This window comes from Hylobates moloch, unplaced genomic scaffold, assembly GCF_009828535.3.
Source record: "Hylobates moloch isolate HMO894 unplaced genomic scaffold, HMol_V3 SCAFFOLD_26, whole genome shotgun sequence".
NCBI classification, from domain to species: Eukaryota; Metazoa; Chordata; class Mammalia; order Primates; family Hylobatidae; genus Hylobates; species Hylobates moloch.
The window spans coordinates 763,813-786,152 of NW_026652301.1; the positions used below are offsets into that span (position 1 = coordinate 763,813).

Here is a 22,340-nt window from a genome sequence, read left to right on the forward strand (position 1 = left end):
GTAATGAAACCTCAGAATTGAAAACAACCCTAGTTTATGAAATTGGCCATAAAGCTGATTTCTCTCCTCATGTTTTTCTTTTCCCTTCTAATCCCCATTCTCTCACAGTTACCCACTTAGTTTCAGTATTATTCTAAGGGATTTAAACCCACAAATAATAACAAACACAAATTAAAAGCAGCAATAAAAACAAAAAACCCTTATCTTTGCAAATAAGGGGAAATCCATTTCTTTACACGGCTTGATTTTATTTCTATATAACAAAAATGCCTCTACAAAAATAATTTCAAAACCTACATGTTAAGATTTTGAAATTCCTCACAATGTAGATATGACATTTTAACAAGTAAGGTGTTTTTTAAAAAGCATAGTCTTTCCAGTATTTTTATCCAATTCAATTATTTTCATTTTTCAAACAGAAAAATCTTATTCTTTTATTTTACCTTTTTGGGGAGAATTTATAAGATGCTGCAAATGCACATTACTAAGAAGAGAGATGAATCAGGTTGAGATTTGAACTGTCATAATTATATGTCAAAGGATAACTCTCCATTTCAATAAATCCAAGCTGATGTCACTTTTGACATTACTGTTTCACCTGGCTAACCCCAGCAATACAACTCTTAAAAGATTCTCTTAGAATCCTAGGTCCTTAAAGCCCCCATTTGAATTGAGACTTGAGACTCTCTACAGGAAGAACAAACCATCCCTGAGAAATTTAAAGGGATATTAGGTGCCCTGATTGTTAGGCATTTCTTCAAAATGTATGTATATCAAATCTGAACTAAATTCACTGAGCAAGAACCATAGTCCTTTTTGGGATTGGAGGCTCATGTGAAAAAGTTAGAAAGTTTATATAAAATGGTATAAGCTCATACATAAAGCTATACTACACTTTGAGAAAATTTCCATTTCCCATCTTTTAAATTTAAATGACTAAGCACCCCAAACGCCTGACTCCAGGACCCCTTCATTCCATCACATCATCGCATCTGAGCATCACTCTTCTGGCAGGCACAGTCCTGCCAGATTCAGCCAGAGCTCAATGCATTTTCCATGTGAAATCGTATCCCTTTTCTACTGAGAAACTGACCCCAAATGATTTCTTTTGGAATAACCAGGGTGGAGTTTGCCTTTTTTTTTTTTTTTTTTTTACCTTCAGTGCTGGGTTTTTTCATTTCTTCCACCCTAATTAGTTTCTTTCTGACTCTGCGAGTGGAGTTTACCAGCTTGTGTAACCTCTTAAACTTCACCGACTCCTCAGTCTCATCATCCGATTGTTCTCTTGACTGGCAAAGAAACAAAGAAAAGTTAATCAGGTAATTGCTCCAAGCTTTGCCCGTGCGGCTGGATGTAGCCGGCCTTGCTGCCAGTCTGAACCTCGGCAGCTCTGTCGCTGAACTTGGGGAACCAACAGATTTGCCCAAGAGGTTTACAAAGTGCCACATACCATCTTAAGATCTAAATCAGCGTAGAATTAGGTCCTAGGCACAGAAACACACATCCTTGCCCTCAACTGGCCTGTGGGGGCATCTGTCTCAACTACTTCCTTGTCCTCTTTTAGGAGGACTCCGGCAGGACTCTCCCTCCGACGCTGGCCCTGTAATTCCAGTTTCACTGCGTGGTTTGGGCCAGGCTCTCATCTGTCTGGCCCATCAGGGCTTGCTGTTTAACGTGGTCATCAACTACTTCTCCAAACCAAAATTCTCTTGGCTTTTTCCAGCCCTCCCCCAAAAATCAAAACCAGCAGGGCAGGAAAGGGAAAGAGATGCAAACAGCCTCTTCCATCCCATTGGCTAAGACTGTCTGCCACATTGCAGCCAGCCCTTCCGCCTCTCCCGGCTCTTTCTAAGGGCTCACAAGGCGAATGTGAGGACAGACCCTGCATTCCTCCAAGAGAGACAAGGGAAAAAGCTGACCTTTCAGCCATACAGTACAGTCCATATTCCCCAGCAGCCCATTGCACTTTGCAGGGAGTCAGCATGCTAGGGCCCAGCTGTTTTCCCTCAAGTATCAAACATTACAGAGAGAGGGAAAAAAATCTCTCTCTGCAGCAATGACCCAGGCTAAAAACAATCCTTTCCTTGTGAACAAAATGAGGGTTTCATTTCTAAGTCAGCTCCAACATCCAATATGCAGCTTCCTCTGTTGTATCTGTTCAAAATGTGAAACAGCAAAAGAGATCTCCGGCTAAATGAGGGTGCAGCACGGGTGCATGGGCAAGCCTGGGAGCAGCCGCCTCGGCACACCCTGTGCAGCGGGTGAGCAATTCCAGCTCACGTCGTACGCCCTGACAACAACCTTCTCTCCATTTCCTCCAACCCAGTCATGGAACAGAAGGAAGACAAATGCCTCAAATGAACACACGAAACAAAAACAAGCCTCATCTCTGAACACGAGTCTAATGTAGACTTTTCTCCCGAAGAAAAGCTCTCACTAATCCCCATGTTACAGACAGTAAAACAGATAAGCAAGAGTTGCAGAGAATACCTCAGGAGAAGAAGAGGTAGAGTTTCTATGCATTATTTAGGCATAAAAATGGTGCACGTTGTGAGTCCTCTTTGCACTATGGCACAAACGTTAGTACAAGGATAGTGAGGGATATAAACAACTAATGTCCTGGCCTCTGTCCTCACCCTGGAACTCAAGGCATGGGGCCATGGTACTTTCTCCCTGTATGACTATCAGCAAACCGTTTACCCACTTATGGTTAACTATAAACCTAACATCAGCAAGTCATCAGGACAGAAGTGTTTCTCAGACTTCTCTTCTGTAAAGTGTATCAATATCTATGTCCAATGTCTCTAAAATTACTAGATAAAATGTTGCCTGCAAGTGTCAGAATTAAAGCTAAGTACTGGTTACCTGGTAATAAAGTATGGGAACTGGACTCCCAGTTAACAGTGGGGAGAGGCTACACTGGATGCTGGCAATTAGGCTTAAAATGGAAAATATAAAAAATTAAAATAGAATAGTAAGTGTAGTTCATAACACAGAATGGTATTGTCTGGTTTGAGTTTCATTTCTACTTGGTTGGATTGTTGACATGTGATGAAATGGTTGGAGTGGTCAACCAGAGGAATGAGAACTTGGTTACCCTCATTCTGGGTAACCAGCACCTGAAAAACCCACAGTTCATGGAATTACATATAAACATTTAAAAACATTCTGCTCTCTTGATGTAGCTCAAAAGCCAAGCAATTCTAATAGAAGAAGAATCAACATTATGTTATAGAAAGTCTCTATAACTATCAATGGGACAAACTTAGAATATGTCTCTAACCCTCACATTTAAAAATGTTGAAATCAGCACTTTGGGAGGCTGAGATGGGAGGATCACGAGGTCAGGTGATCGAGATCATCCTGGCTAACATGGTGAAACCCCGTCTCTACTAAAAATACAAAAAATTAGCCAGGCGTGGTGGCGGGTGCCTGTAGTCCCTGCTACTCAGGAGGCTGAGGCAGGAGAATGGCGTGAACCCGGGAGGCAGAGCTTGCAGTGAGCCAAGATCGCACCACTGCACTCCAGCCTGGGCGACAGAGCGAAACTCCGTCTAAAAAAAAATAAAAATAAAAATGTTGAAATCAAATGAAAATGAAATAGGTACAGATTGTTTGTAGTCAAAATATAAGAAGCTGTGTTATAGGATGAAAATTACTGATGTGTATACCTCATACCTAGTTTGCTGGTTGTTGGTGGTGGTGTGGGTGTGTGTATGCTTGGGATAGTGGGCAGTAAGAAGAGAAATGGGGCATAGAAATAAGTAATACAAAAATTTTAGTCCACAAAGACACAAATCATTATATGTACTAGAGTGAACTTTCCAAGGAGAAATCAAAATAGTTAAACCAGGACAGTAGATTTAAAGGCAGTGCCTTCCTCATAAAGTCCTACTTTCCTCTGCCCAGATTCACTGTGGCAAAAAATAACATATTCCAGGTACTTATTTAATTGTTTTCACATGTTCCATTTATTTTTGAGAAACATACCTTTGAATTATACTTCTTTGTACCTTTGAATTAATGCTATTTTTATTTTTCTAGAAAAATCAAGATTTGGAGGTGTTTGTCATTGACAAATCACAAACCATGGCAACCAAGTCCTTCTTTTCCATGATCATATTTTGGACACTAGACAAGATAGATGAGGCACAATTTATGTGAAGACAAATGCAACATAAAACCCAGGTCATCCAAGGTGTGTGTGTGTGCGTGTGTGTGTGTGTGCGCGCACGTGCATGTGTGTTAAATAGAAAATTGCCTAGAAGACAGGCTAGAAGTTACTTGAGTTCAACAACCTATCCCAAGAATGTATTGCTGCACCCATGATATTGATGGAGAGGTGTTGACTTCTCACTTCCTACTGGGTCCAGAGGAAAAAAGGGTTGTGAAATATTTGCCTTTAAAAAATTCTCTCCAGCTGTTTTAACACAAAAACGGTGTAAAAGGCTTGCGTTTCTTCTAAACTGGAGAGTAAATCTTGAATTCTTCATGTCATATTTCTCTTTTTAAGTATATTCCACTTCCCAAATGCTGAAAATAACATAGCATGTCTTTCTTTTTTTTTTTTTGAGATGGAGTCTCACTCTGTCTCCCAGGCTAGAGTGCAATGGTGCAATCTCAGCTCACTGCAACCTCCGCCTCCTGAGTTCAAGCGATTCTCCAGCCTCAGCCTCCCAAGTAGCTGGGATTACAGGCACACACCACCATACCCAGCTAATTTTTGTATTTTTGTAGAGATGGGGTTTTGCCACGTTGGCCAGGCTGGTCTTGAACTCCTGACCCTCAGGTGATCTGCCCGCCTCGGCCTCTCAAAGTGCTGGGATTACAGGCGTGAACCACCATGGCTGGCCAGCATGTCTTTTTATTCAGGAAATACACTACCAGGGATGGGGGCTTGAGAATTTTTATATTTATAAACATAAAAAATATATAATTTTTAAATTCAAATACTATGTATATTTTAAAAGAAATCTTCCTATGTGAAGAACTTTGTAGAAGATAGAGGAAATCTGCATTGTATATAAAATAAATGACTGATTCTAAGAAATAGGCTCAGCACTATTATAGAACAGGTTTTAAACTAAAGTTAAAAAATAAAAGTATATATTCACACACATTCAAACGTGAGATAGTGTGGCCTCCCCTCCCTTGTCCCACCCTGGGTCAGAGTTAAACAGATCATCTTCTCAGTGAGAAGGTGAACTCAATCATCTGTATGACAACTCCTCACCAGAAAACCTTCAAGAGAAAAAGGCAACTTATCCCACCAAAAATTGTGGAAAAGTGGATTTCCAATATTGTAAACAGAAACATTTGATTTCCAGCCTTTCCTCTGCAGATTTTTTCCAGCAGAAAGCCCATATGGCTCAACTTTTAATTACTTTGGCTAATGCTATATGTAGTAATTCTGTGGTGAATGCTTAAGTGTTTCATTTCTGGTTTCCATCGCAACATTACATCAGATTGCAGACAGCTGGCTCCACAGTTTTAAACCATAACAAATTGACCAAGCCAAGACACAAAACTATAGCTGCTTTAAAGAGATAGCACACCATTCGCCGGCCAGGCCGCTGAATGAGGAACCTATGGGGCCCGTTTGGCACCCAGAGGAGGGTGGAGCCTCCTTCCTTCCCAGCTTCTTTTGGAACAAGTGCATCCTTGACACATCTGCAATGTTCTAATAGGAAAGACATGGAGCCAGCATGGAGAACTTTTTATAACACAGCTACACGCTGGATGATCAGAAAAAAGGAACAAAATGAATAGCATCTGTAAGTACAAACATTTGTGTGCTGGAGCTCACTGAATGCATCCTCTCCCTGCTCCAAGTAAACTTGTCACTGCTGGTAGGTAACAGTTACTTCACCGGACCCTGTAACAAACAGTTCTCGGGACTGCAGTGTGCAGAGCAAATCCTTTCCAAAAGCCATACGGCACAGTTGTGCAGGCACAATGGCGATATGCTGTAATAAAGGTTGAAACAAACTTGCAAGGAGAAACTAGACCCTTTGGAGGACCACTTGAGACCACCACGCTGATCACAGGATTACAACTGTGCCCTTTGCAGAAGCACTTTCACTCAGCCTGTTTCCCTAGCTCGAAACACACGACACACTGTCACAATTAACACCCAGACTAAGCCCACTTATCTCCCCCAGCGCCACATAACACCGAGAGATATTTAAACATTTCTGAAAAGCAACTTGAAACTGGAAATGTACTTGCCTGTGAAATTCACACACTGGTCTCTCTAACCTAGTGCATGATCAGACATACATGCTTCAGCTTTCTAGGTCGGCTGTGTCACAGCATTAATCTTAAAGTTAAGAGAAGGAAGCCAATCAGATATAAGCTTATGAAAAGCAATGTGCAACACTGTCTGAATTCAAGTCCTCCCCAGGAAAAGCCTCCACAATTCACAGCTGAGCCATATATGCTCGTTGTCTTAAATTCTCAAAATAATATTCACTATTCTCTAAAAGTTACGCATTTTCACTGGTGAAAATGCCAGGCAAGAATGCTTAGGGTTACCAGGTAGGGAAGTAAACAGGAGAAGAAGGACAAATCTAGAGGAATTTAAGAAGAAAAGAGAGAGAAACATCATAGGCAGGAGCAGCAAAAACTTTTACTTGAAGCAACAGAAAACACATTCTTCCTTTCCCATTGAACGCATTCAGTGACTTACCGGCTTCGGCATTTAGCAAGCCTAAGGGGCAATTCTGAAGACGTCCGGTACCTCCCACCCCCCTCCCCACTCGGAGAGCGTCTTCACTCTTGTGGCATCAACTCCGCAATCTCAAAATTAAGATTAGGCACTCCTGGAACATGTCTCTCTGGAGTTACATGATCAGGCAGGCTCCACCGTCACAGCTCAGTATCCGAAGGAGAAAGGGGAAGACACTGGATTCAATTAGCTTCTTTCTGCTTGCTGACTGATTCCCCAGTCGCTTGCTAACTGCATAACTTGCAAGAAAGGCATAAGTCATCAGCTCTAAGCAAATCTCCTATTCACCACAAGGAAAAAAGGGAGTGTTGTGCATGGCCAACAATCCCTGTTTTCACTGAGGAAGGCTCCCTGACCTCCTGCTGGCCCCCAGTTCCTTAATTACTGTCTATGGAATTCCAGAGACAGAAAAAAGAACGCGAGAATCTGAGCAAATCCAGGACAAGGAGGACAAGGACTAACCCTTAAAAGTGACTGAACTTAAAAAAAGATCTCTTTTGCAGACATTCTTCTGAACACCCCCTTAAGGGAGTAGTCTCAATTGAAAATAGACACCCTCCAATGGCTATTTTTGAAATCACTGAATTAAAACTTATGATTGTGGTTTTCTCCTAGAGTTGTCACTTTCTCTCTCTCTCCCCATTCCTTTTTAAAATTTTAACAACCAGAGTAAATGTAGGATATTTCCCCTTCATTGGTGCTTCTAAAACTCTCTTAACAAATTGTTTTAATGCCCATTTCAGAGCATCTGAGTTCTCTTGCATTCTAGAAATGTGAGCATGAGGACTGTGTCACAAGATGATCGTTTAATTTTCTCAAGGATCTCAGGGGAGCCACTAGGCACATGCTGTTACTTAAACAGAACATCGTCTAAACAACGCAGGACTAAAAACCCATACAAAGTCTCCATGACGTGGGCTGCAAGTCACATTTGTCTTTTCAGGGCTAAGTTCATTCATTTGGGTAAGTCATTTATTCTCACAGCACAGTTTGAGCTACTTGTTTCTAGATGTCCCTCCTATTGGGTGAGTCTTTATGTATAATGCTTGAGCCCATCGCTTTATAGGACATCACACGACATAAAATACCTAGCTACACAGGACTCAGGGATGCGTAGGAACCACTGTACCTCCTTAAAATGACAGAAATTTAGAGTTGGACAGGATTCAGAGGTTACTACCTAAACTAAAAACGGCCAAACACAGTGGTGGCTCATGCCTGTAATTCCAACTGAGGTGGGCAGATCACTTGAGGCCAGGAGTTCGAGACCAGCCTGGGCAACATGGTGAAAACCCATCTCTACTAAAACTACAAAAATTAGTCAGGTGTGGTGGCATACACTGGTAATCCCAGCTACTCAGGAGGCTGAGATAGGAGGACAGGTTGAGTCCAGGAGGCAGAGGCTGCCGTGAGCCAAGATCGCCTGACTGCACTCCAGCTTGGGCGACAGAGCGAGACTCCGTCTCAAACAACAACAACAACAACAACAAAAGGGAATTGGAATACGAAGCTCCCAAGTGGAGGGTCATGTTTTACCATGCACACGTTGCAGGTTCTGCATCAGATCACCAGAGCTCCATCCCCTTTTCCTCCGCTCTTGTCCTGCTCTTCTTCCCTGGGCGGGCTGGTGTCTCTCACTCCTTGCCAAGAATTAAACTCTCTTCTCCCACTCTGTCTTCTGCTCAGAAGTATCTCCTCCCAACCTTTATTGAATTTCCTCTTCTTTCTCCTGCAAGGGCTCACCACACCTTCCCTACACTGGCCAGTTCCCCATTTCACAAACTGATTCTCCCACAAACTCCCCCTCCCCTGCCACCACCTGATGGCCCAGGTGCTTTTGCGATGTTGTACTTCCGACACTTGTATTTGTTCAAAGCTTACCATTCCCAGGCACTGTGTGAACATTTGCATACATGATCCCATTTCACAGCAATGGCAGGGGCAGAATCTGAGACTGTATACTTTTGCTCCTGTGCCACTACCCTACCTCAACAAGGCCTTTCTTCATCCAAGACTGACAACTATGCTGCGAAGTTATGCTCACAGTTCCTTAAAACTGAGTGTAGACATTTTCCACCAAATTCCTTCGTTACAGGATAAAAACGAAGAAAATGAGAGTGCCCCAGTGAGACTGGGGTAAAGGGAAGAGGATTAGCCCAAGGCCTCAGGGGTTAGAACAACCTGCGTTTAATTACCAAGTTCTCTAGCAAATCACTTTACTTTTATGGGTCTTAATATTCCTGCACATAAGTTTGGTATAGTAACATTTTTCTTACAGTGTGTTGTATTAAATAGTGCGTACATGAAATCCTTACTGAACTGGAGTTCAATAAGGACTTAATATTTTTACTATTATTATTAATATTACTATTTGAGATGGAGTTTTGCTCTGTTGCCCAGGCTGGAGTGCAATGGCTTGGTCTCAGCTCACTGCAACCTCCACCTCCCGGGTTCAAGCAATCCTCCTGCCTCAGTCTCCCAAGCAGCTGGGATTACAGGCACCCGCCACTACGCCCAGCTAATTTTTGTATTTTTAGTAGAGATGGGGTTTCACCATGTTGGCCAGGCTAGTCTCAAACTCCTGACCTCAGATGATCTGCCCGCCTTGGCCTCCCAAAGTGCTGAGACTACAGGCATGAGCCACCACACCCAGCCTTATTATTAACTCTGCAGTCTTCTATTCATAACTCACTGGAGTTCAAACAACACCTAGTTTTCACAAACTGCTCTTTTAGGTGCTGTGTAGATAGCAAAGACCGTTTAAAAACCCAACAACCAGGCCGGGCGCGGTGGCTCATGCCTGTAATCCCAGCACTTTGGGAGGCTGAGGCAGGCGGATCATGAGGTCAGGAGATCGAGACCATCCTGGCTAACACGGTGAAACCCCGTCTCTACTAAAAATACAGAAATTAGCTGGGCGTGGTGGCACACGCCTGTAATCCCAGCTACTCAGGGGGCTGAAGCAGGAGAATTGCTTGAACCTGGGAGGCAGAGGTTGCAATGAGCTGAGATCATGCCACTGCACTCTGGCCTGGGTGACAGAGCGACACTCTGTCTCCAAAAAACAAACAAACAAACAAACAAACAAAAAACCAAAAAACCAACAACCAGGCAGGCACAGTGGCTCATGCCTGTAATCCCAGCACTTTGGGAGGCCAAGGCAGGCAGATCACTTGAGGCCAGGACTTCAAGACCAGCCTGGCCAACATGGTGAAACCCGGTCTCTACTAAAAATACAAAAATTAGTCAGGCATAGTGCACATCTGTAATCCCAGCTACTCAGGAGGCTGAGGCACAAGAATTGCTTGAACCTGGGAGGCAGAGGCTGCAGTGAGCCGAAATCGTGCCACTGCACTCCAGCCTGGGTGACAGAGCAAGACTGTCTCAAAAAACAAAACCAGAAAAAACCAACAACCTTTCTACGTGTGAAAGCTCGTCATATGGCCAGCATCTGAGGCTAGTTCTGGACAGGCTGTTCAGATATGGAGAAGACTCTGAGACAACGCAGGTTCAGATCCCCTCTGTGCCACATGGGAAGAGCGTGTGGCTGTGGGCATGTTTCTTCTCTCATTTCTAAGATAGGCAGTGAGAAGCCTCCTAGGGCTCTCCAGAGTATAAAACGAGACCTCGAATGTGAAGCCTAGAGCTTGGCAGGTAAGGAAGTCCTCGTTCCATGTGAAATACACATGAAGTTCGTGCACTGATTTATTCAGATACTTTGGGGAGGGTGGCGGGAAGGATGCATCCCCAGTACTTCCCCCGAGTGGCCTCTCCTCACAGCACAGGACTTAGAGAGCGTCCTAAGAGGATGGGAGAAAGAGCCGACCTTGTCCACCCCTTTTTAACCTCACTGCCACGCCTCTCAGGGAGTCATTCAGGTATTTATCAAGATACTCGATGTTGGGCCCTTTGTGAGGATGTACCATGGCTCGACTTTCAGAAAACAGGAGGCTCCCCGGGCCAGGAGCCTTGTCTGATCTCCTGCTCCTTGCATTCCTAGTGCCCACCCATAGTAGACTCCCCACAAACATTGGTGCGATCACTGTGGAATGAAGAAGTTGAGACTTCCCAGCCCTGTGGCTCTCAGCCCTGGCCATGTGTCAGAGTAAACTGTGGGATACTTGAAAGATTAGGCTGAGCCAGGCCACCCTAGGAAGCTCCCTGGTGAGGGATGAGTTGGGGGATAGACTCTGTGAGGGAAGGCCACTGCTGGTCCTGTTCTCTGGGTGGCGGGCTTGAACACAGTAGATGTGCAAATTTGCTGAGAAGGGATTTCAGTATTTGACTCCTATGATGAGGAATTGTTCCTCATTAGCTCCTTGGAACAAGGTCCAAAGGCCTTATAGTGAAATATGTGACTGTGCGTGGTCAGATTCAGTTTCTGGTACATTGTGCTCCACTTTTCAGATACCATGTGGTAGAAAGGGCATCAGAGCACCTGGTCCTCACCCCCTGCTTCCTCGCAGCATCTCAAACACCCCATGCCCATCACTGCCCTGATGGCTCCTCTTCTGCAAACAGCTCTGCTGATTGCATCCACACGCCTAACTCCTATGCATCCTTCAAGTTTCAGTCTGCATATTGCCTCCTCTGGAAAGCCCTCCTGGATTTGCTCCTCATCTACCTTAGACTAAATATACTTTATCCAAGGACTTCGCACATATATTGGCATTGCTAGATTCCCTAGCCCATCACTAACTGTCATGCAGACAATGTACATGACCACATTCATTTCCACATCTATATGTTAGTAGCATTTATTGTTTCTGACTACACATGACATATATTATTAAAAATTTGGAGAATGCAAAAATGCACAAAGTAGTAAGAGAAATGACATATCATCATCTCATACTCAGAAAACTTGGTAATATTTTGGTTTATGCGTTCCCACTTTGTCCCCATACACACACATATGCACATGCACACACAAAATACACTCTGATGTTTCTGTATGTTTCTTTTTTTTTTTTTTACAAGAAAGCGTGATCTTTGATCTTTACCTTCTCCAACTCTTCTAGTCACTATCAGTGTCCCCAAATCCTCTCTCAAATGCACACGCACAGTCTAAGTAGAAATAACACATCTGCCTGTAAGTGGGGACCCTCTCTGGGCCACGGCTGCCTCAAAAGATTTTCCTTTAGAGAAACCCCAGGCCCCTGGTGTATACCGTAGCCACACTGTTTCATAGCCCATTTTTAAAGCTGTATGTTTTGAACATTTTTGCATGTCAACAAATATTCAATACAATACAATGTATTAATGATACAGTAGTATTTAGCCATCAAAGTATACCATAATTTACTGATATCATGGCCCCCATAATTAGACATTTGCCTGTTTCCAATTTTTCAAATAATCCTTGGATGCACACTTTGTGGTAAAATTTCTAACATGTCTAACACATTCTTTTTTTTTTTAGAAAGATGATTCGATTGTAGAATTGATGGGTAAAAGAGTGTGTCTTTAAGACTTTTGATACATATTAACAACTTGCTCTGAAGAAATGTTGTATCGTTTTAAAATCTCAGGAGCAGTTACCAACACTGAGAATTACAATATTCTTTTCCACTTAGATAAATAAATATCTATGTTTGTGCTAAACAGATATTTCCTGATTGAAATGAATGAATGAATGCACTGATGATTCAAGGCATTCGGAAAGGCAAGGAATAGCAATACGAGGAAGCCAGCATTCCCTGGGTTCATAAAGGTTATCATCTGGAAGTCTGAGGGTAGAGAGAGCCCCAAGAGAAGTTCAGAAATATGATTAATGTTAAGGTCAACCATGACAACCGCATGAGAAAAACACAGAGATACAGGAATTGCGATGTGGGAGGACTCATCTCTGGGTAAGGAAATTGAGGCACACTTCCATGAGGGGAAGAGGAACCTGCCATGGGTTTAGGGACATTTCCACGTCCCTACATAAGCCTAGTCCAGTATTTACGTGGTCCTGGGGCCCTACTTCTCCCACCCCCCCCCGCCCCACCTTAGATGCCCTCCTATCTAGACAAAGAAGAGCTCAGCTGATGTTGTTGCTTTTATAAACAGCATGTGACACCAGTCAACAGGAGCTTCCCGGCCCTCCTCTTCCCCAAGCTTGATTTCATAATCTCTCCAACTGCCTGATCTCCCTCCACGGTCCAAAAAGTGAAGCACTGAAAGTCCGTCCCTACCTCAGGGGCACTCCACTGACTCCGGGGCCATGGCCGAGGTCTTTTGGTCACAGTCATGAGGTTAATGTGTTATTCTTCGTGTTTAGAAAAAAGTTAGTCTCACTGTTCGAATAAGTTAGAGTTACTTAAAAGTGTGTTTATGAGTTGCTAGAAGTAACGGTAGAAAATATGAAACACATTGTGGGTCAGTTTTTTTTCTTTTATCACAAAGGAGTCAGGGGAGGACTCATCTGTTTGGTAAGAAATATTTTGCTCATTAGCTGGTGACATCATTGCCCTCTGAAATTAGGAGATTTGCGTTAGCATATGGAAAAAAAAGATGAGATTCCATTCTTCTCCCAGAGGTGCAGTGGAACACTGAAATAATCTCTCTGGCAGTTTTCAAAATTAACTAGTTGTTGCCAGATTTGAAGAAAGAGACGGAGGAGGAGGCGGCGGTGGAGAGAAGAAGATAATTACATGATAGTTTTATTTGGAAAAAGTATGTGAGAATTTGAGGTAATATTACCATTCCTTAGGGGCAAAGGCTTGTCAGCACTTAATTCACTTAAGAAACTGCTTTAAAATTTAACCATAAAACCAAAGGAGCAGCAAATGGATGTTATGTTCCCTAATCAACTGTAATCTATTTCTTAAACTCATGAAATCATTTTTAATCGCCCCCATGAGGAGAAGGGAGAAAAATACAAAATCTCAGGAGTCCTACAGCCAGATCTAGGGAGACTTAAAACAAAAGTGAATCCTCCCACCCCAATTCTACAGGTTGCCACAGAGCAGAGAATGCCTTTCCTCCTGAATGGGTGGGGGAAGACAGTGCTAAGTAGAGGCAAGAGGACTGGCTTCTCCTTGACTCTGTAAATCTTTGGAAGACATTTCTGCCTGGGGCTTTGTCACCCTGACCATAGGTCAGAGAAACGCGTTGTTTCATATTAAATAGGTGAGTTAGGAAACAAAGTGTTGGGAAGGTAATCCGCAGCTCTACAGGTCCCTCTGTTCAGAGTGGGGTAGCGTTATCCAGAGCAAATCTATGGGATCAGACACGCTGAAGACTAAAGCAAAACATCAAACCCACTCATTCCCAAGGGCATCCAATTCTCACATGCCATGGAAAAAGGATGATTCAGAACAGGACTGCCAAGTAGGGCAATTACATATGCGTTTAAGGCGCTAGTTTCTGGAGCTGATGAAAGTGTTCATCCCAGAAGCCGTAAGTCTCCTAAGGGATTGGGTGGTGTTTGCAAAGTCACATTACTTTTATGGCATCTTAGGCTGAATGACTCATGGATCAGGCATGATGACTTCTCCGACAGGGCTGCCAAACAACCTTGTCCAGGCAAATGGCAATGTAGAAATACAGAGAACTGATGGAGCCAAATGGAAATGGAGGGAAGGTGGGACCACCAAGACCATTCCTCCAAGCCAAACTTATGCCACCAGGTCAGTGGTCATCTGTCGAAGCTGGAGGCGGGAGGGTCCAATGTTATCTCCGAGACTGACGATCTACAACCTTAACGTTAATCTCCTTATGTTTGCAGAATAAATAAACAAATTTACTTCAAGTTCCAAACTGGAGAAATCTAGACTAAATACCTTCAGAGAGGAATTATTTAGAGCTAGAAAGGTTGTTTGTGGTCATCCAATTGGCGAAACTATCAAGTCGTGAACTCTGCTGAACACTGAATCACAGAATACTTTTCTCACAACGACTAACAAAATGCACAAAAGCCCCCCAAGAAGAAAAAACAAACAAACAATAAAACACTAAAAACTAGCAAAAATATTGCGCCAAGAGCAACCAAAGAGAGAAAGCTACATAATCTAATGTACTAAACCCCATGACCAAGGTAAGAAACAAATTTCTGAGGCCCACGGAAAAGGCCCACAACTTCTACAAAAGCCAGGCTGGCAGGAATCCACAGAATCCTTTCATGTGACTCCAAATCTGGAAGGAAACTGTGTGACCTCTTTATCTTTTTCTGACCTAAGAGCAGTGGAAATGGCTACAGAAGAGCAATGAGTGAAACGATGGAAACTCAAGTGAGGCTGTTCTTGACTGAAATACAGTCTCTAAAATTCAAAAAATGAAGGAAAGGCAGAATGGCTATATTCCACCAATTACCCCAGCTATGAACCAGGTGGCATAAATTATGATACGGCACATTCAACATAGTTTCAGGAGAGAAAAGGCAGAGTCCAGCTATCCTAATGAAGACCACATTTCACCATGTATCATGGCCAGGTTGTAGCAACAACAAACATAAATGGACCACAAAATGAAGCCCTCAACTGTATCTTGAAAGGAGAAAAAAAAATCTATTGTCAGATAGCATGGCAAACAGGTCAAAACATAACCCTCAATATCAGCACAAATGGAGAATGTGATCAGAGCCACCCAAACAGGACCAAGGTGAAAAAAAAAAAAATGCATGACAACTATACAAACAAACTATGGCAAAGAGAGGGGGAAAAAGAAGAAGCATAGATAAAAACAAAAAGCCAATCTTTTGCTCTCATCACTTCATCATCTCAACTCAAGGAACAGGAAGAAATTCCTAATAGTTGCTTCTCTCTATAAAATAATTTAATAAGAACATGAATTCAATTAAATGAGACCTCAAAGACAAGATAAAAAAATAAATGATATAAATTTACAGTTTGCAGAAATAAGGAAACAACCTATTACAGAACCAATTCATAAATAAAAATAAGCAAATAGAATCTATACCATAGAAGTCAAAATACTAAGAGAGAGAAATGCTTCATATTACTTGACCCAATTTTCTCATATTACCCAAGTTTTCCGATTTACTCAGCTCTTCATCTAGACCTCTGACTTTGCTGCTCCCTCTCCTGACACACATTTCTCCTTCTCCTGGAAAGCTCTTCCTCAGTGTCAACCACCTTCTCTGGGAAGGCTTCCCAGACCCTCCTTGCTGGGGCTTGCTGGACTTTCTGTGTGCACCTATCACAATAGGCAGGAAAATCTCAATGAAGTCCACAACCACGCCATCTATTAATCTGGCTCCTTTTCTCAAACCCAAGCTCCCTGTGTACAAGGACTGGCACATAGTGGGTACTCAATAAATGCTTGCACGTAAATAAATGAAAGAATGCTCAAGATGGCATTCTTTCAACCTACACTTTGGGTCAAATGCGCAGTGTAAGAAGTGATTTGCATCCTTTTATAAACTATTTATATGATGCTATTAGCATAATACTAATAATAAATAGTAGAGTGAACATTGGAAAGTTAGGAGTGTGGTGTGGTACAAAGAGGGAGATGAATGGGATAGAGAAGAGAATAAAAGGATATTTTGATAGAAATTATACTGTAAAAAAATTTGGTTGTGTTAAAATATTGCTTTCTAAATGATTTGTCTGATGACTGACTATGGTTCTAAGAATTTTGTTGCAGTGAGCCGAGATCGCGCCACTGCACTCCAGCCTGGGCGACAGAGTGAGACTCCATCTCAAAAAAAAAACAAAAAAAAAACAAAAAAAAGAATTTTGATACAATGGGTACTTGTGACAACATTCAAATGGACTCAAAACCAGTGATGGGCAACCTATGATTCTAATAAGCAGGCTTAGGTTGGAGATGGCCCGCAGTCTAAATTCTACTTACGAACAACAATAGTGCCTGGGTATCTCCCCAACCCATCTATTAAATAAGGACTGGCACTAGAGCAAATGATGTAACAAGGAATTGACATGTAATGAATCAATAACATTGAACAAGTAATGGAAATCCTCTTATCCCTAACTTCCCCAGCGTTGTTCCCAAAAGCACAATAAGAAACTGGGATTGCAAACTGAAATGCCAATCTCTAAACCGAATTAGATTACAAATATCTGTACTGAAATATAATCAGCTAGCAGGGGAAATGTGGCATATCCTCTTTGGTATGTATGTATGAGGTTGGACAAAGGAAATCACCACTTTTATAGGTCAAACGCTGTCTAGTATCTCTAGTTCCACAAAGTTCAACCAAATGAAAGAAACAACAGACCAAATTGTATCCATAATCTATCTTAAATTAATTTTTTTAAAATAGGTATCCTCATATTATATAATATCTGGGTTATTTTGTCATTTGTTTTTATCAGTGTGGCCCTTGATATGTTTTTCTTTTTCTTTTTTTTTTTTTTTCTCTTCTTTAGAGACAGGTTCTTGCTCTGTCATCCAAGCTGGAGTGCAGTGGCATGAACACAGCTCACTACAGCCTCGTTCAGGCAATCCTCCTGCCTCAGCCTCCCAAGTAGCTGGGACTACAGGTGCACACTACCACGCCCAGCTAAATTTTTTTTTTTTTTTTTGTAGAGATGAGGTTTCACAATGTTGCGCGGGCTGGTCTAGAACTCCTGAGCTCAGACAATCCGCCCACCTTGGCCTCCCAAAAAGCTGGGATTACAGGCGTGAGCCACCACGCCCGGCCAGCCCTTGATATGTCGAGGAAGGCCTCCATGCAGCAAGCACCCTCAACTTCCTGAAACTGTAGAAATCAGTAATGATAAAGATGTGCCTGGTTAGTTCCCAAAGTCCAAGAGCCAAATGGGCCTGCCATGAAAGTGCGTTCCAATATAACAGGTATGGAACCCGAACCCACACCCACACACTCTATGAGACCACGTCATCAGCACTGTAGGGCCCTAGATTATTTCAGTACAATAACTACTTACACTTCACAGACGGTACTCCTAAGTCCAAACATGCTTACTAAAATCATACCAGATCCACCCTTAAACCCACTTACACAATAATACCTTCTGAAATAGAAAACAAACTGATTATGTGTTTGGTAAAAGTGTAACCAAGTAAACATGCACTTTTACATTAAGCTTGTTCTGACAATTCTAGCCTATCTGCTGATACGTGAATATAAGTCATTACTACCATGTTAATGGCATGTACAAAAATAGCACTTTTATGGGAACTCAAGTATTTCAAGAATGGCAGTTGACGGGAAGGGCAGAAGATCTTCACATCAAATAACAAAGAGATGAAGTGCCTGGCCACAGATGCAGAGCTAATAGGTGGGAGATTTGAATCTGAGCCCAAGGTCTGACTCAAGTCTGAGCTTAACCAGTCTCCTCTCTTGCCCACGCAGGGCGAAGGCCTGGTTTCCAGGGACTAGTAGAGGCAACAGCTTCCTTCTTGTGTAACTCTGTGGAAACATGGTGATCTAAAGGGACTCAACAAATACATGCCTGAAAACTTCGGCCCCTGTCCCAGAGAAAAGACTGGGAATGGGAGGGCAGAAGAGAAGAAGTGACAAGAAGCCACCTAAGCAATGGCTCCTGGGCAGCTTATAACCAGACGGAACAAAATGGGCATTTCTCAAAATCTCTCACTATGTATATTTTTCCAATGGATTGATTTTTCCTTTAGTCTCACCTTAAGCTGTAGATTAAAGGAATTATTACTTTTACTGTTTTAATAAGAACTTCAATATATTCTTATTTTACTATTACTTTAGTTTCAGAATCATGGTTTTATTAAAATACAGAGTAATACTTCCTCCTATAATCTCCTACCCAGTGAAATAAAATGAAAATTTATAAAAATTATCCATAAAAATCAGAATAATCATATGAAGGTCTCAAACACATTAAAAGACTAAGATCAGTATACATTATTTTATATTTTTAAAAAATTTTTTACATTTTTGTTTTCTTTTTTTCTGAGACAGGGTCCCGCTCTGTCACCTAGGCTGGAGTGCAGTGGTACAATCATAGCTCACTGCAGTTTCAGCCTCTTGGGCTCAAGAAATCCTCCCGACTCAGCCTTTTGAGTAGCTGGGACTACAGGCGTGTGCCACCATGCCCGGCTAACTTTTTTATGTAGAGCCCATGCTGGTCTTGAACTTCTGGCCTCAAGTGATCCTCCTGCCTCAGCCTCCCAAAGTGCTGGCATTACAGGCATGGGCCACCACACCCAGCCAATAAAAGTTAATTTTAACATAGTTACATGTAGAAAGATTTTTGAAAAGGGTTCATCTACACAAGGTAATACTGCATGCATGGTATACAGAACTGCTGATACCTGTCCCAAGGATACAGGGCATAAATGCCTTCTGATAAATTATTGCTATGTTTTGTTTCTTCTTTCTCCTGGTCATATTACAAGTCAAACAAGCAAACTCTTCTTCTGTGTGAGAAATAAAGAACTGAAGAACATAAGCCTAAGACAACCATTAGCGCTTCAATAAGTAGAACCATTTTCTAGCTGTAAACCAAAAAGCATCTTGCCAATTAGAACGCTTTTAAATTTAAACCCACACACTCAGAGTTATGAAAAGATCCCTTAGGAAAAGAGATGCAGTGGAAAAAAAAAGCAAACACCATTAAAAAGCAAAACGCTTATTCAGAAATGAAAGTTATTTTTATACTTGGAATCTATCCTCTCTTAAACTTCCTTATCAAACACGCCTGTAATTCCAGCACTTTGGGAGGCTGAGGCAGGTGGATCACCTGAGGTCAGGAGTTTGAGAACAGCCTGGCCAACATGGTGAAACCCTGTCTCTACTAAAAAATACAAAAAAAAAAAAAATTAGCCGGGCGTGATGGCGTGCGCCTGTAATCCCAGCTACTCTGGAGGCTGAGGCAGGAGAATCACGTGAACCTGGGAGGTGAAGGTTGCAGAGGGCTGAGATCGCGCCACTGCACTCTAGCCTGGGCGACAGAGCGAGACTCCTCAAAAAATAAATGAATAATTACAAGAAGAGAAAGACAGTAGAAATAAAATCCATGATTTTCTTGGGGATACTTTCACCGTACCTACAACGCCGACTCAAGTACTATGGTATGTGTCTCTCTTCACGTAATTTATGCATCTAATCAATATTCACTGCCATCCAAGTCAGCAAAACTATAAAAATTGTACACATGTTTTTAGATTGCTGAGATTATTTATAGGTGGGAGCAGATTTTGTAAATTCATCATATGCTGCCATTAAAGAAATCATCTTTGCGGTCAGACTTTTGCATATGATGAAGCTAATGATACCAGTTTATATGTTAGCACCTTTGAAATGTAAAAATAAAACTTCTGGTAAATTTTAACCTAAAGATAGTGTCTAAAAGTTACTCTAGTAAAAAAAAAAAAAAAAACATTCAAAATAAACACAGCAAGAATAGTCAACCTTTAAAATTTTGAGTTGAGCTCAGAATAGCAGATTCTAAAAAAGAGGACAGTGGTCATACAAGTAGAAGGATGCTGCCACTCTGCTCCAGAAAGCAGTGAAGTCACAACTGCTCAGGCTACCTTATAAGTGTGTGCACTGTTCTTCCGCCATATTCTATAAAAAGGGATTACACTGTTAACCTTTTCTTGTGTCATAATGGAAATTAAGCCATTTACCACAAGAACCACTTAAAAGGAACTTCTGCCGGTGCCCTGGCTTTTGGCGCATACCAGGATTGTTATTAATAAATTATCTTTCAGAATGTTCTATTTTGACTAGGGCTGTGACTACCTTTCCTTCCAAAACTTTGAAACTGAATCCTCTGGCTTGAAGACAATGTCTTCAAGGTGAAAGGACATTGAAAACTCTAAGTAAAACCTGGCCACTGGGGAGGCACATGTTTATGGTTTACAATTTTAGAAAGTCCCAAAAAGATTTCAAAGGTGCCAACTAAAAGATCTTATAATCTGGGGATATTTTAGTTGAGACCTTGGAAGTCCTCAATCGAGGAAACATTGAAAATAGCTCCATGGCATTCTGTCTGTTGCCCAAAGTTTTGGACACAGTTCAACCACATGGCTCTCTCTACCTCAAACCAAATTCGTGACAAAAATGTACGTATGGTTGAATGGAAGGCTATGAAGAGTGCACACATGGAGGTAAGGTGGTGTTATAAGGCCACAAGGCCACAGTTATAACATTCTTGTTTGTTTTTGTTTTTTGTTTTTTTGAGACAAAGTCTTGCTCTGTCGCCAGGCTGGAGAGCAGTGGCGTGACCTCGGCTCACTGCAACCTCCACCTCCCGGGTTCAAGCAATTCTCCTGCCTCAGCCTCCTGCATAACATTCTTTGCACAAATATTTCCCAACTCTAAAACTCCCCAAAAGCAAAAGTGATCAGTTATGAAACGATGACTTGCTTTACTCACTCAAAACAACATTTCCCTAGAGGTCCTCCATCCTGGTAAGGAACTCCAGCTACAGAAACACAATTCCAGCTTTTCCTGGAACACATTTTGCTACGAAGTGAAAAATCTACTGAACGGTAAAGATGACTCTAGCCCATCTTGTGCTTTGTTGCCATGGTTGTTGCTTTCATTTTTCTTCATACATTATATATATTCTTAAAACATTTTAAATAAGATTGCCATCAAATGACCTTTCATTTGGAAAGATCTTTCACAGCAAACATTTTTATTAATATTCAAGTACCAGGTATAGATCACTAACTCTTACCCACCAGCTTTCTAAAAACAGAAAAACCATGATTTACAACTTACGTTAGTAAAAAGCTAGAAAACCCAGTAAAACAGAGATCATAATTTCTTTAAATGTCTTCTTAACTAAAAAATAAACTGAACCTTAGGGCACAAAGCTTGAGAACTCTTACAATCATCCCTCCTTGCAGGAGGCAAAGGAAAAAATAAACTTACCAAACTAAATTAAAATGAAAAATAATAAAATAAATGTGCAGACATTTAATAAGAAATCGAGCTAAGCTCTCAACCAAAAATCTCTTTTAAAACTTCTAGCACTCCCAACAGAAGTTTATTATTAATGGAAAACAGCACAAAACAGATTCTTCTCTGGCAAAGGGAAAGCTATTTTTCACTTCCCCTGGTAACTATCTTTAGTACTTTACACTCTTGGAAACTAGGAATGTGCATATGGATTTATTGTGAGGCAACACGCGATTATCTAATTTCAGCGATGGGGGTGGGGAAGCCTATGAAATCAATGCAAATGAAATCCTAAGGCATGACAGGCATCAATATAGGCATTGAGGTCTGGTGACAAAGGCCTTGTGATCCCTAAAACTTTCATGGCCTGGGCATTCCTGATTCGAGCCAGTGGGCTTTTCACATCTCTGTATTCTAGAAAGGAATCGATAGAAAACAGAAAAGCTCCGGCTCTTGCACAAAAATATTCAAAGCGCCTATAACCCATGGTGGCTGAATTCTGAAATTAACTGCTCTGCCACAGAGGAAAATCTAAAATAATGAGAATGAATATTTTGGATGGGGTTTCTGGCCAACTCTTCATAAAAATGCAGAACAGGCTAAAGCCAGAGTAAGAGGGGCAAGGGTCATATATGTACCTTAGGATTACAATCAGGTTCAAGCAAACATCAGTGGTGATGGTGGTGGGTTGTAGCTCTGAAAAGCATGACCAGAGGTGGGCATGGGTGTTGGCAGAAAGTCAGCTAGCAAAATACACAGAGTAAATCAACTGCTTCAAAAAAACTGCATTGC

The 22,340-nt window shown here is 41.8% G+C and overlaps 1 protein-coding gene across 3 annotated transcripts in view; it reads right to left on the bottom strand.

Annotated features, from left to right (window-relative positions):
* The window catches only part of LOC116463120 (SAM and SH3 domain-containing protein 1), a 208,575-nt gene that overhangs the window by 32,766 nt on the left and 153,469 nt on the right, over window positions 1-22,340 (bottom strand). For all 3 annotated transcript variants that reach the window (XM_032146081.2, XM_032146083.2, XM_032146080.2), the window contains one exon: window positions 1,157-1,289. In XM_032146081.2, coding sequence (XP_032001972.1) covers window positions 1,157-1,289 — 133 coding nt within the window. The remainder of the gene's footprint in view (window positions 1-1,156; window positions 1,290-22,340) is intronic.